Source organism: Vanacampus margaritifer, chromosome 14 (assembly GCF_051991255.1).
Source record: "Vanacampus margaritifer isolate UIUO_Vmar chromosome 14, RoL_Vmar_1.0, whole genome shotgun sequence".
In the NCBI taxonomy this organism is placed as follows: Eukaryota; Metazoa; Chordata; class Actinopteri; order Syngnathiformes; family Syngnathidae; genus Vanacampus; species Vanacampus margaritifer.
Window position 1 is genome coordinate 19,280,988 of NC_135445.1, and position 13,754 is coordinate 19,294,741.

The 13,754-nt window shown below is 40.1% G+C and overlaps 1 protein-coding gene across 2 annotated transcripts in view; it reads right to left on the reverse strand.

Annotated features, from left to right (window-relative positions):
• tln1 (talin 1) overlaps window positions 1-13,754 on the reverse strand; it is a 99,874-nt gene that overhangs the window by 24,914 nt on the left and 61,206 nt on the right. For both annotated transcript variants that reach the window (XM_077542976.1, XM_077542975.1), the window contains 16 exons: window positions 11,437-11,634; window positions 11,011-11,150; window positions 10,813-10,906; window positions 8,901-8,990; window positions 8,692-8,814; window positions 7,423-7,566; window positions 7,161-7,322; window positions 6,718-6,858; window positions 6,212-6,393; window positions 4,441-4,573; window positions 4,082-4,183; window positions 3,813-3,983; window positions 2,472-2,720; window positions 1,960-2,079; window positions 1,702-1,848; window positions 813-979 (listed from right to left, as the gene is read on the reverse strand). In XM_077542976.1, coding sequence (XP_077399102.1) covers window positions 813-979; window positions 1,702-1,848; window positions 1,960-2,079; window positions 2,472-2,720; window positions 3,813-3,983; window positions 4,082-4,183; window positions 4,441-4,573; window positions 6,212-6,393; window positions 6,718-6,858; window positions 7,161-7,322; window positions 7,423-7,566; window positions 8,692-8,814; window positions 8,901-8,990; window positions 10,813-10,906; window positions 11,011-11,150; window positions 11,437-11,634 — 2,363 coding nt within the window. The remainder of the gene's footprint in view (window positions 1-812; window positions 980-1,701; window positions 1,849-1,959; window positions 2,080-2,471; window positions 2,721-3,812; window positions 3,984-4,081; window positions 4,184-4,440; window positions 4,574-6,211; window positions 6,394-6,717; window positions 6,859-7,160; window positions 7,323-7,422; window positions 7,567-8,691; window positions 8,815-8,900; window positions 8,991-10,812; window positions 10,907-11,010; window positions 11,151-11,436; window positions 11,635-13,754) is intronic.

Sequence of the window (13,754 nt, forward strand, 5' to 3'; positions counted from 1 at the left end):
TAAATTGATTATTGCGAAAAAAATGTAACTTAAATTTAGAAAATACTAATCAGTAAACTTGTACATGTACTCTTTAAGATTTGTTTGAAAATATATTTATTTATCTGAAAACTCAGGTTGCAGTCTGTTTCATGCAGTGAAATAAAATATTAAGGCTTAATGTTCCATTAATATAACATTCTTCCATGCTTAATGTGTAAATCCTAACCCTATGTAAGACTTTTTTGGGAATATTTCCCTAAAAAATTGATGTTTAAAAATCGTTTCGGCCGCATATTGAATTGATTCGAGAATATATATATATATATATATATATATATATATATATATATATATATATATATATATATATAAATAAACGCTTGATCTCCAGTCCTCTTCAGAAACTTTTGGCAACTCTCGCCGCATACCTGGAAGTGTCTAGTTGTCTTCGTGTACGTGAAGTCACGTGTGATTATGCGAGAGCTTCACCTGGAAGGACTGGATTATTGGGCGGTGGTGGAATAGAATCTTTATGTGTGTGGGGAGCTGTGTTGAGATTATTTGAGAACACCCAAGCCAAAACGACCAAAACTGTTTGATGGCTGAATAATGTATCTTTATGTGTGGGGTCTGCCAAAGATTAAAAACATCTTCTAAGATTTGAAAACTCCAACCAGGCTTTAGGAGGCACATTCAAAATGTTGGTGCAATTTTTTCTGGTTTATTCTAATTTGCTCATAATTAAATCCCAACTCTGATTAAAAAAAAAATAAAATAATAACCAGTAGAGGGGAAAAAAATGTGTTTAGTATCTCTGTAGTGAAATGTACCTGTGGTCTGCAAAAGTCTCTGCATTCTCTCTGTTTAGTGTCCCAGCAGTGGCAAACATGATGGTGGTGTCAAGGTCGGCGATGATTCCAGCCACAGCACTGGCTGCAGTGATGCAAGCCTGGGTGCCACGGTTACCTGCTTGGAGTGCTGCCAGCACATGTGAGACCTACAAGAAGACCAATTTTACTGGAACTTTTGGTTGACATTTCAGGATGAACCTAAAATGCACTATAACCTTTACAAGTTTTATGTTTAAGTTAAAAACATGTATAATACACATATAGAGTGCCGGTAAACACAACATAATTACAAAGGAACATTAGCGTAACTGATATAACACCCAATTTGTAAATGCTAGGCATAAGCCTTCAAAATCGTTTGTATTGTAACAACCCTGCATTTATGATATGACATGAAATGGTGTTAAGGATTCTCTGGCTGGTAGTGTGTATTGGCTGAGTCCTGGCCTGTGATTGGATGAGAATGTGTGTGTGTGTGGGGGACTGGAAAAAACGGAGAGCAGCGAGCCTGTGTGTATATGTAGGGCAGCCAATCCCAATCAGAGTAGATAATAATAATAATTTTAAACTCTCAAAAGAAGAAAGAGTCGTCAAGTCATGTGCTTCAAGTCAAAGTTAAGGTCAAGTTAAGTTTACCATAAGTTTTAACCAGGCAAGTCCCAGTCCTAAAATTTGCGACATGGGTCACATCATATGACTCCAACTGTGCACACGTCAAAACAATTTAATTGGTTTTGTATATCTTTGTCTGTATGTACATGACTGGTATGAGTTCCACTATATAAACATAATTTCTTTTTTTTAATTTTTATTCTATTGTAAAAATTCATTTGGCCTTGACCAGAGAACAAGTACAAGGAAAACTGACCTTCTCTGAGACTTTCCGAGCACTTTCAATCAGTTCCTTCTTGGTGAATGAATCATTGGGGCTGCACTGCAGAGCTCCAGCTTTGGTCACCAGACTGGTGCAGCTGAAACCCAGTTCACCCACCTGCTTCTTTATATGAGAACCAATCTGGAAGAAATTGAAAATGAAAATGAAAACTGTTGAACTGCTGCACTCATGAATTGCAGTCAAAATTAGAAAAGACATATATATGACTAGCTTTGGCTGATCATAATATACCTCATCATTTTCTGCAGTTATTGCTGCATATTTGGCTTCATTTGCCAGATTTCCGAACTCATTAGTCAGCTGATTGGCCAGCCCACCAAGGTCATCGGGGTTGGTGTTAGACTTGGTCACCTAAGAAAAGATGAGACTCATGTAGATGTTGCCAGACAAACATGAACAATTCATCTTCCTTGATATTGCACAATTAGTTGAGAATGACACATTGATTTTCTCATAAATGCAATATGCAAGTGGATGAAAACACAATTAGAGTGCAGTTAAGTCTACCTAGTCGCTAGTCAATCATTATTGTTTTCGTAAAGTACCTTTAAAACAAGTTTTCAAAATAAAATACTGTATACATAAAATCAGAATTTAGGCAGACTGAGCATGATATAGTACAGTAGTTGACAGTTTTGCAGCATACCAATCAGTGTTCCCATGTCAACTGATAGATTAGAGACAAGACAAAGCTTCCCTTTTAAGTACCACACTATCAGTTACATATAATCAAATAGTCTTACCATCTCCTGCACATTGACAGCAATGGCCTTGGCCGTCTTCACCATTGTAGTCTGGTAGTCCACAAAGGTGCCCTCAGGTTCAAGTGTAGGTGTATCTTCCATCTTATTGATGGCGTCATTGATAGAGTCCACCATGCCACCCACAGCACCCGCCGCACTGGCTGCTTCAGCCAGAGTGGCCCCCAAATCATCAACTGCTTCCTTCATCATCTGCACTGACTCCTCCAGAGCCTCTTGCATGTGAGCTGCCTGGAAAAGGATTTCATATTTGACTTCATGATGCTTAACTCATTCAAACCCAAAAACATGTAAATGTGTTTTTAATACTTTGTCCTTCACTCCCCAAAACGTATTTATACGTGTTTTTTTTTTTTTTCTTATGCAAGAGCATACAGAAGGCTTTGAAGCGGCTTCTGTCATGAAGAGGTTTTATGGTAGTTATTACAAAAACTGGCCAGCAGGTGGCAGCAGATATTTAGCCAGGGTCATGTTGCAACAAGCTCTTTTTGCCAGTGTTTTTAACAGGAATTTGAATAATGATTAAACTTAGCTATATTGGGACTTGCAAAATCAGTCAAAATCCAGTAAAACAGCTGGGAGCGAAGGGGGTTGCTTCACTGAAAATGGCTGGGAGTGAACGAGTTAAAGGGGAAGTCAACCTTAAACATTTCTTGACAATAATATGTTATATGTGACCTCACTAGTCTAAACATGACATTCTAAGTAATATTGATTTGTGGAATATGAGTTATTCAGCAAAATCCAGCCATTTTTATCCATCAAGGGTGGCCATTTTGTCACTTGCTGTTAACTGAAGATGACATAAACGTTGCTCAGGTCTCAGACAACGACCAATCACAGCTCACCTGTTTTCTGAAGCTGAGCTGTGACTGGTTGTTACCTGAGACCTGAGCAACTGTGATGTAATTTTCACTCGACAGCAAGTGACAAAATGGCCGCCTTCTGATATTGATAAAAACTGTTGGATTTTGCTGCTTAACTTATACTCCACTAAAGTAATATCAACAAAAATACCAGATTTAGACTGGTGGGGTTGCATACAACATATTGTCAAGAAATTTGGGGGGGGGGGGGAGACTTCCCCTTTAAATTGTCAATTGCACGGACTGTTTGATACATATATACATAAATACATACTACACTTTATGTATAGGTTTTATTTAATACAATTCAATACAAATGTATCTATAAAGTACATTTCAAAAGAGTTATTTAATTGAAAACACAGAATATAAAACAAACTAACATGTTAAAAGTAGTATTGTATTGAACCACGTATGATATTACATTCCTAACTTTTGATAAGCAGGGGCAAAGTACCTTGGGGTTTCCTCCAGCCTCCTTAGCAGTGTAGAGCATCTGCAGGGCTGACTCTGTTAGAGTTTTAGTTTGGTCTAAGACAGCCATCTGCTGTTGACTGCTAAGTATCTTCGACGCCGTGCCAATAGCTGCCATTATGAGGGGCTCAAAGTAACTGACCATTTGAGATACCTGTTGAGAGACACAGTTTTTGGAATGTAACAGCAAGATGGACCAAGACTGAAAATAAGTCACTAAAACGTAAACTGAGTAGAGATCTGTTGTCTTACCTTGTGGCCCAACTGGGAGGCTTCAGAGCGAGCAGCCACAGCAACTGGATCTATCAAATTGCTAATCTCATGAACTGAGGCAGCCATCTGCTCATGAAGGGCCTGCAACACACAACACATACACGGATGTTATGACCATCAAACACAGTCACAATACTAAATTGAAATAGTTGCCATAGCTGGAAACGGTAACTGTTATTAAATAATAGAAACAGACCCACAAATAAAAATATGTTCCCGTTTGACACCTAATATACTATTAACATTAATTTGCCTTTCATTTTAAATCCTTATATCACAAGCACTGCAAACTATACCAGTAGAATGTAAGCCACAGACAAAATTCCATTTGTGCTTACCTCCATGGAGATATCTTCTCGGGGTGTTAATTGCTGGCTGATGGCAGCAAGTGATGCATGGTCAACCTCACGAATGCAGCCATTCAGAACCTCAATAGCATCATCACACTCCCTCTGGCCAGGAGCCTTTTCCCTGTTGGAATCAATTAAGATGGACAGATTGGACTATTAGAAGAGAATAGAGTGTTTTCAGTCTGTAACAACAAGTTACCTTATGCTGAATGTTGATTCATTTTATGCCCTCATTTATATTTAAAAGATTCCTAAAAATCTCCTTATGTGTAAAAATTACTGTCCACCCGTTAAATAAGTTCACACAGTTTTTGGAAAGCTGAGTTCAAGTACACTGTCACCAGTTTGAATCCACTCAAACAAGAAATCACTTAATAGAACCAGTCAGATAAAGGTGAAGCAGGGCAAAAGAACTTGAAGAGAAATGCATCATGACAAGAAATTCAAGAACATATAAGAAACAAAATGATTGAAATCTATCTAGAGGTTACAAAGCCATTTCCAAGAGTTTGGGATTCCAGCGAGCTATATGGTCATTATCCACAAAAGTCACCCAGGAGGACTAAAGAACCTAGAACACCATTCCAAAGAACTGCAGGCCTTACTGGCCTCAATTAAGGTCAGTATTCATGATTCAACCATAACAATGTCACCGGGCAAAAATGGCATCCATGGGAACAGTTTCAGGCAAAAACCACCGCTGACAAAAAAAAGAAGGCGGCTCACCTCACATTTGCCAACATATCATCTGATTTAAAAAAAATAATAATAATTAAATAAAAAAATATCATGCCAGCAGAGTTGGCAAATCCAGGTGCAGAAAGTAAAAACCCTGCCACAGTTTGGCTTTAGCCCCTGGTGCTAGCGAACTAGCACCTGAGGTTAAGGCCAAACTGTGGCAGGGTTTTTACTTTCTGGACCTGGATTTGCTACCTCTGCATGCCAGTGCTCCTATCTGTAATTAAATGAACAATGAATTCTACGGTTTACCAGAAAATTCTGCAGCCGTCAGTTCATACCCTCAAACTCAAGTGCTCTTGGGTTATGTAGCAGTAAAACAAAGAAAAAAATATAGCAGCAAGAACACCTCTGAATGACAAAAAAAAAAGTTAAGGCGCAGTCTAGACACAATAGCAGTTATTACTGCCAAAGATGGCACAGACAGTTACTGTAGGAGTGTAGGTCCAGAAAGGTAATAAATATAGTAAAGTCATCATTTAAAAACTGTATTTACTTGTCTTGTCTTGTGATATCAAAGTTTGTTTGATGAGCTGAAATACTTAAGCGTGATAATTAGTTTGCCCAAAAAAAAAAGCAAAACAAACTTGGATAGGGGCAAACCCTTTTGTTAGGGCACAACAGGTTAGATAGTTAATCACTTAAGTACTAATACTTCAATTAATTTAGTCTGAAATCTGAAAAATATTATACTTGAGCCGAAAAGCATAGTAAAGCTGCCCCAGTAATAGACTGGGGGACAAAAACAAACCACAGCCTTCTTAGTCCAAATATAGAAGGTGACAGAAGGTCTGTGTCGGAAGGAGAACTGATGAGTAATTTTTGTTAGAGCACCTGATTTATAAATATCACTGTTTGTCATTGTCGAACCATAACAGCACAGTTAAGTTTGGTTCAGGTCAGTAATAGCACTATTTTTCTTGCATTCATACAGAAATAACTTCTCTGATCTTGAATAGGAAAGCACATTTTCTCACGTATTAAAGATTGTAAGAGCTGCACTACTTGTGGGAGATTATACCTCATGTTGGTTATGAGTTTCTTGATAGAGTCAGATACAGTTCTTGAGTGTCCAGCGAGTACAGACCACTTGGGGGGGTCTTTGGGATTGACAGCCAGAGAGCGTGCAGTCTGGATCAGGCCAGTGGAACTTTCTAGCATGGTCTTTGCTGCCGCTACAATGGGCTCCATGGCAGCGTGACCCTAAAGTGAGACAATGTCAAGTTAAGGATGCAAACAATTCTGATGCTTCTGAGGATTTGATATAGAGAGCATGGTCTCCCAAACATTTTCAGCTCAAGATCCCAATTAGGAATGTAGTTTCCAAAGATCAAAATGTACACAAATATGAGGTGTTCACTTAAGGTCAATAAATGAGGATTAACTAAAAAGGTCAAAGAACTCAACAGAATTTTAATTGATTACAGTAAACATGAATCAAAATGAATCAAAGGCATTCAAGGCATCGTTTATTATGCAATTTCATGCTATATCCATGTAAAATTCCATTTTTCTGGGTGAACGTACCTCGGGACTGATCTGAGCTGGAATACTGGCAAATTCTGGGTTGGAGGCAAAGGCTGTTAGGTTGTCCACAGCTTCTAGCAGGGGACCAGTCGCAGCCTTACACTTTTCTCTGTTCTCCTGATTGAAAGCCCCATCTAAAGCCTGCACAGGAATGAATTAAAATACAGTGCGCAAAGAATGTGATTTCTTTGTTTTTTGGGGGACATCATGGTTAAACATTAAACTTCCTAATTAACTTTAATTACTGACCTAATTTTAATCATATCCAATAGAGGAACACAATTATTGTGTCTTTTATTGATCAATAAGTACAGTCTATTAAAAACCCAAGGGATTTCAACTACCACTCATGAAATAAGTTTGCTTTTCTCATTTGACATTGCATACGATTATTGGGTATTTGTACTTATTAAATGAGTAATACAATAAAACATACTACAAACCTTAATTGACTTGACTAAGTTGGCAGTTGTGTTGGCCACCTCTTTGGCTGACTGGACAAACTGCCTCTTGGCAACAGGGTTGGGCGTTTTAGAGGAAGCCAGGCGGCAAGCATTACATAGTGCAGAAGTGTGTTTGGCAACAATGGTGGCTGCAGAGAGCACCTATGCAAGGAGACAGTCAGATTAAATCAATGACGTAATATGAAACTGAAACATGAAGGCACGAAAGTGGTCATTGGTGTCATATTGTTGCAGTCTGTACTTGTGATTGGGTGCAGCCTGGGTCCACCAAGTTCTGGCAGGCCATCTGGATTGACTGGTTCGCACGGGCAAATTGAGCAGGATCCACCAGACCCTTCTGACCTGCTGAACTGTTGGGGTCTGACACACCAATCAGATAGGCAGCCTAAATACAAAAAAAGATCAGATTAGTTTAATTCAGTTCTAGTATACTTTAAAGTGTTTCTGCCTGGGTGCCATTGCAGCCCACAACCTTATTTTTGTTTTTTTACTGGCTAGCGACTCTAATGAGATATATGGCCCATATTGGAACATCACGAGTGACACTGCAAAGAAAAAAAAAAGAAAGCCAACACGCCTGGGAAGCAGGTGGATTGGGAGATATCATTTTCCTGTGCTCCATCTCACCCACTCCCAATTTTAATGCAGCACACACGCACACACACACACACAAACACAGACTTGTATATACACTGGGTGGGGTCACATCCACAATGTAGGGGTAGAGTTCGCCAGTCGGCGAGCTGGCAAACTCAGTAACAGGGTTAGCTTTCACTAGGTACGCTGGCGTGATGACCAGGCCCTTTCCCCGCCGGGCCTGGGGTTCGGGGGTGCCGCCGTCTCCCGGTGCGCCCATCTCCCCTTCCGCCCCCAGTGTTCCGCCCTACCACGCGGCCCGAGGTGGGGTGGGCACGGGTGCCGTCGCCGCTCCGCTGTCCGGCCTCTCTCTGGCACCGATGCCTCGTTACGGGGGGGTTTAATAGGTTTTAGGTGAATTAATGAGCACACACTCACACGCACACACATATGCACACACACCCGCACATACTCACCCACATTCAAAAAAAAAGGAAAAAAAACAAAAGAGAGAGAGAGAACAATACTGAGCTCTCTCAGAGAAAAAAATGAAAGCATGTAAACTTATGAGTGCACTATATGGTGATAAAAAGGTTTAATGCCCTAAAATCTAAAATACCGGAGCAATTGTTTTGATATTTCAGTAGTTGAAGATGACATGAGTAGAGATGCGCATGTGAATTTTGGTGACAATTCATAGCATTTTTGTGTTATTCACTGAAGTCTAGCTTGTGTACATTTACAGTTGAGCTCATTAGTTTACATACCACAAGGGTATGTAAACTTTCAGTTTTTTTCCCCCAGTAAGTTTAACAAACAAAATTGTTACAAATGTCAAAGTGAGTCTTTCACGTGTTCTCTATGCGGACCTTGGTAGAATACATTTGTGCACTCCTGGTTTAAATGGTATTACGATTCAGCAACCAAGTTTTACCTGTGCTGCAGCTTCAGTCAATCCGCACAAGGCCTTGGAGCCAGAACTGACTGAGTCACCAAACTCCGGCAGGTTGGAGTTCTTGGCATTGTGGGAAATACCGGCCATAGATTCACCGAGGATCTTGCAGCATAAAGAAAATGATTGAAAGACAGAAGACAGTTGTAGAAAACCATTGAACAAAACAGCAACAGTGATGTATGTCCAACCTTGGAGTTTTCCATGACACTGTCGATACAGTCAAAGTAGGAGAGCTCATTGACGGCTTCTGTCGGGTTCTCCAGCATCCCCCTCACTGACTACACACACAAGCAATATTGTCACACACCACTATAATGTGTTGCTAGTGTTAAATAATACACATTTTAAGATAACTACCACTACTTATGAATAATCATCATCAATTAAATTAATGTTAACGCTCTTTGTTAGATACACAGACTTTATTTTCCCAATTTTCAGTCATCGCAACACTTGAAAAGGAATTGTGATGAGTGTTGAAATAAACATTGCAAATATAATTCATAACTACAAGAGGAATTGGAACATTTTAATAGTTTACTGCTGATGAATCACTTTGTTGTAAGGTTAGTACTGTTATAGTTGAGTTGATGATATTTCCTTAAGGATAGCAGCATTTTGTTGTCTCATATTTTATTACAAGTAATCTCCATTATAGACTAAAACGTTACTGTATGTAAATACCTTCAACTTTCTGATTCTAACCTTGTAAGGAAGATGGATCAATGGAAATACTTTTATGCAATTCTAAAAATCCATCACGCATTTCAAACTCTCAGTAACTCTCAGTACTCTCAACAACTTATAATAATGCTGCAATTGCAGCATACTGTTATTCAATTCAGTCATTTAAACTGCCAATTATACCGAGCATCAATTAATCATAACTGGACTAAATTTAAGAAAAGAAAAACAATGACAACAAAGGCACACATTTTCATTGACTACGCATATATGGAAATGACACTACTGGTTGTCAAATGTACTTAACCATACTTAAACTGGCTCCCAGTCAGCTGTAGAATAGATTTCAAAATTCTGCTACTGGTCTATGAATCAAATGGTCGGGGTCTTTAATATATTCAAGAAATGCTGATTGAATATGAACCCAGAAGGGCTCTAAGATCTGTAGACTTGGGTCAATTAGTGGAACCCAGAGATCAAAGTAAACATGTTGAAGCTGCGTTTATCTATAATGCTGCACACAAACGAAATGAGCTGCCATCAGAAGTGAAGGCAACCGAGAATGTAAATGATTTTAAATCCAAGTTAAAAACTTAGCTTCCCCCCACCCCACCCTATACCTTTAATTAAGGTCTTTTAAACGTTTTCTATCAGATTTTTCTGTTAATGATTTGAGAAAACTACTCTTATTTCTTTAAATTACTCTAAATATTTTTAATAAGTGTGTAAAAATTAGTGCGTTAATTTTGAGTTAACTTAAATGTTTCTTTAATGCTACAAATTTTTGTTGTTCAATTCAATATATGTTCTTTTACCAAATTTTGTAAGTTACTTTTGTTTTCTCTACTTTGCTTGTGAATGTTGTTAACTGTTGTGTTTGTTGAGGCTTGTAGGTGTTGTGTCTTCGCTTGTATGAAATGTGCTATAGAAATAAACTTGCCTTGCCTTACATTGGCAGTATATAATTATTTACCAATGTAATTGACGCCTAATGAATGTGACAAACTGTACTTAAAGTTCCTGCCATTTTACAAATAGTTGTGATCAGTTCTTTCTTTGATGGATTTGTGAAGTAAACTTGTTTGTCAAACAAACCATCTTGCAGGGGTGCTCAAATTCGGTCCTCGAGAGCCCCTATCCAGCCTGTTTTCCATGTTTCTCTCCAGTAACACACCTGATTCATGATCCGGATCGTTATCAGGCTTCTGCAAAGCTTGCTGATTAGCTGAGCATTAGATTCAGCTATGCTGCAGGAGGGAAACATGGAAAACAGGCTGGACAGGGGCTCTAGAGGACCGAACTTGAACACCCCTGAATCTATGGTGTCTAGTAATCGTAATACTTGAGAAGAAAACAGGATTACGCAAACTACAGAAGAGACAAGAAAACAAATGTAGAGTTGTTTGGTGATGGTACCTCCAGCTCTCTGAGGGCATTGTCACACTCTTTCTGACCTGGAGCCTGCTGAGTGCACATGGTTATGAGCTGGTTGATACTATCTGTAACTGCCCTATGGACACAAAGTTGACAAATGAGATAGAAGAACTGTATATGCAGTTAAAAAAATCAAAGAAAAAAACGGACATAAAACAAAAAGATCAAGTCAAACGGTACCGAGCAGCAGCTGCCAGCTGGTTCTTGAGGTTTGGAGAGTTAGGGTCAGTAGATAGTGCTTTGGCTGACAGAAGTAGTTTGCTGGATGACATTGAGATGGTCTTCAAGTTGGAAACAACTTGTGTCTTGTCCTCTTTAGACTAGAGAAAGTGAGGAAGAAGGCAAAGATTTTCCACACATTTCACACAAATTTAATGTATTTTGAATGAAATATTTTTGATGTATTATTTTATGATGAAAAGTTCTGGGTCAATCTGGAGACATATCTACAAGTCAATTAATGTTGTCAAAAGGTGTATTGGGCTAGATTTACATTGCACAGTTAAGTGTTACTTTTTTTTTTTTTTTGCTCTCAAGTGCCACAATTTAGCAGGAATACAGGATGAAAATGACTACTGTTGCACTGATGAGGACCGATATACTGACTTGTGATGTTCCTGCCATGTCAACGCCAGCCTCCAGGAAATTGCTGAAGTCCTGTCCGAACTTGCCGGTGGCTCTGGCCAGGTCTTGGGTGGTTGCTCGAGACGCCTGGACAACCTCATTGGCTGACTGGTTCAGATTGGCTGCCACTTCATTCAGCTGAGCTTGAACCTCCTGGAAACTCCTTCCACTAGATGGGAACTAGAAAGGAGAAGCCAGCGGTGAATAGAACGTTAAACTTAACAATATTGTTTTTATATGGAGTTATAGTCAATGACCTAATTTCAACAGGAAGTGACCCAGAAGTTGCCTAAAATCAACAGCAAGTGACCCGATTCAAATAGGAAGTAACCGGGGAGTGACCGGATTTCAACATGAAGTGACCCGATTTCAACAGGAAGTGATCCGATTTCAACAGGAAGTGACCTGATTTCAACATGAAGTGACCCGATTTTAACAGGAAGTGACCCGATTTCAACAGGAAGTGACCCGGAAGTGACCTGATTTCAACATGAAGTGGCCTGATTTCAACAGGCATACATCAAGTGAACCAAAACCAATAACAACAAACAATGTGAGTGTTGAAATTTGAATGGCAAGAACCATTATCCAAAAATTTAGAAAACTGGCCCAAATCACTCCAACAATGCAACAATGACTTATCCAGGTAGTCATTAAAGAACCCAAAACAACATGCAAAGAATTTCAGGCCTCACTGGACCCAGTTCAGGTGCTCATGGCTCAACAAGAATAAAGACATACACATAAATACATTTCAGCGTTATGTAACGAATATTGCCCGTCACCCTCAATTTTTCCATTTTATTTGCCTTTTTAAACATTTCTCCCTGGGGAATGTGTGTGCGTGTCTTAACTCTGTGTTTTCAGTTCAAAAAGGACTCTTTTGAGTTTCCCTCCAGCAGGGACTGGATTTCGTTTTATAACCCCCAGGAAACGCATATCACAGCTCCGACAGACCTGAAAGCCTGTCTGATAAGCAGTCCCCAGACCATTTTTTATGGTCTGGTCTATCCACAGGAATTAGCCATGTGTTTTTTTGGGAAATAATTCCCCTTGGAAGTTATATGGTACAACAGTGCCCTCCAGCGGTCACTATCTGTTATCCTCAAGAATCTTGCCGCTCCTAATTAATCTGAAGTCTACATAATTCGGTACATACACGGACTCTATGTACTGGACTGACATCAAGTGACTGCTGTTGTTTATCTTTGTACACAACCTGTATGTCTATCTCAAATGAATGATGTGTGTAATTTCTGTAGCCATCTAAGTTTAGCTAATTAGTAAGCTTAGCGGATTCAATAACTTAATGCTCGCGGGAATGTTTGAAATGTGTTCAGAATGATAAATGAAGCATCTGGCTTGTCAATTCTGATCAAAAATTATCAAATACTATCCCAAAAGCTTGGTCTCAGTCGACCAAGTCTGCTTCATGCGCACAGAAGGGGCGGGACTACGGCCCGGCTCCCTGGGACACACTTTAAAAGCCAGCGCGCGAAGGAACTCAAGTCTCTTTCCTGCAACTCTCTTCCGCCCTCTCTCCACCTCACGTCTGGCCCCATGAACTCTCTTCCCTCCGCTTTTCCCCGCCTGCTCTTCACCTCACGTCTGGCCCCATGAACTTTTCCTGATCATCACTAGAAACGTGGTCGCTGAGGGTGACCAAGCGGCTTCTTCCTTTGAGCCCCGGACTTGAGCCACTACACGCGCCCAAAGCACGCATTAAGCAAGGACTCGCAACCACCCTGCGCAACCCCAAGGCGCGCATGTCTGTCCAGCCGTGAGCCCGAGGCGCCCCGCGGTGCCCACACCAACTGCTGCGACCTCCACTCCATGCATCACCGACCAGCAGCCAGAGACTCCCGGGCAGCATTCCAGCTGGACGTGTGCCAGCCAAGGAACTGCCGCGGCCTCGACGCTGCGCGTGCACCTCGCCACCGACCGGAGACCTGGTGCAGCATTCCAGCATTCAACCGAGGATCGACGCTCGAGTCTCTCTCTCTCCTCCATGTGACTGAACCTCTCCCGTGCGACTGAACCAGTCCGTGAGTTGCACCTTCATTGCAATCTGACCATATTCTACTGGTGCAACACTTTTATTCAAACATAAAAGGATTGACAGGTCAAAACGCATCCATCTTTATCCCCCATCTACCTTTTTCATTCCCTTTTTATCTTAGTTAGTTAGGTTGCATGTTTTCTTTTTATCTTTGATTCACAGTTTTTATTCCATTTCATTAAAAGGTTAGGCGGTGACTGATATATGTGTGTTTACTAAATAAAATAAAATAAATAATTTG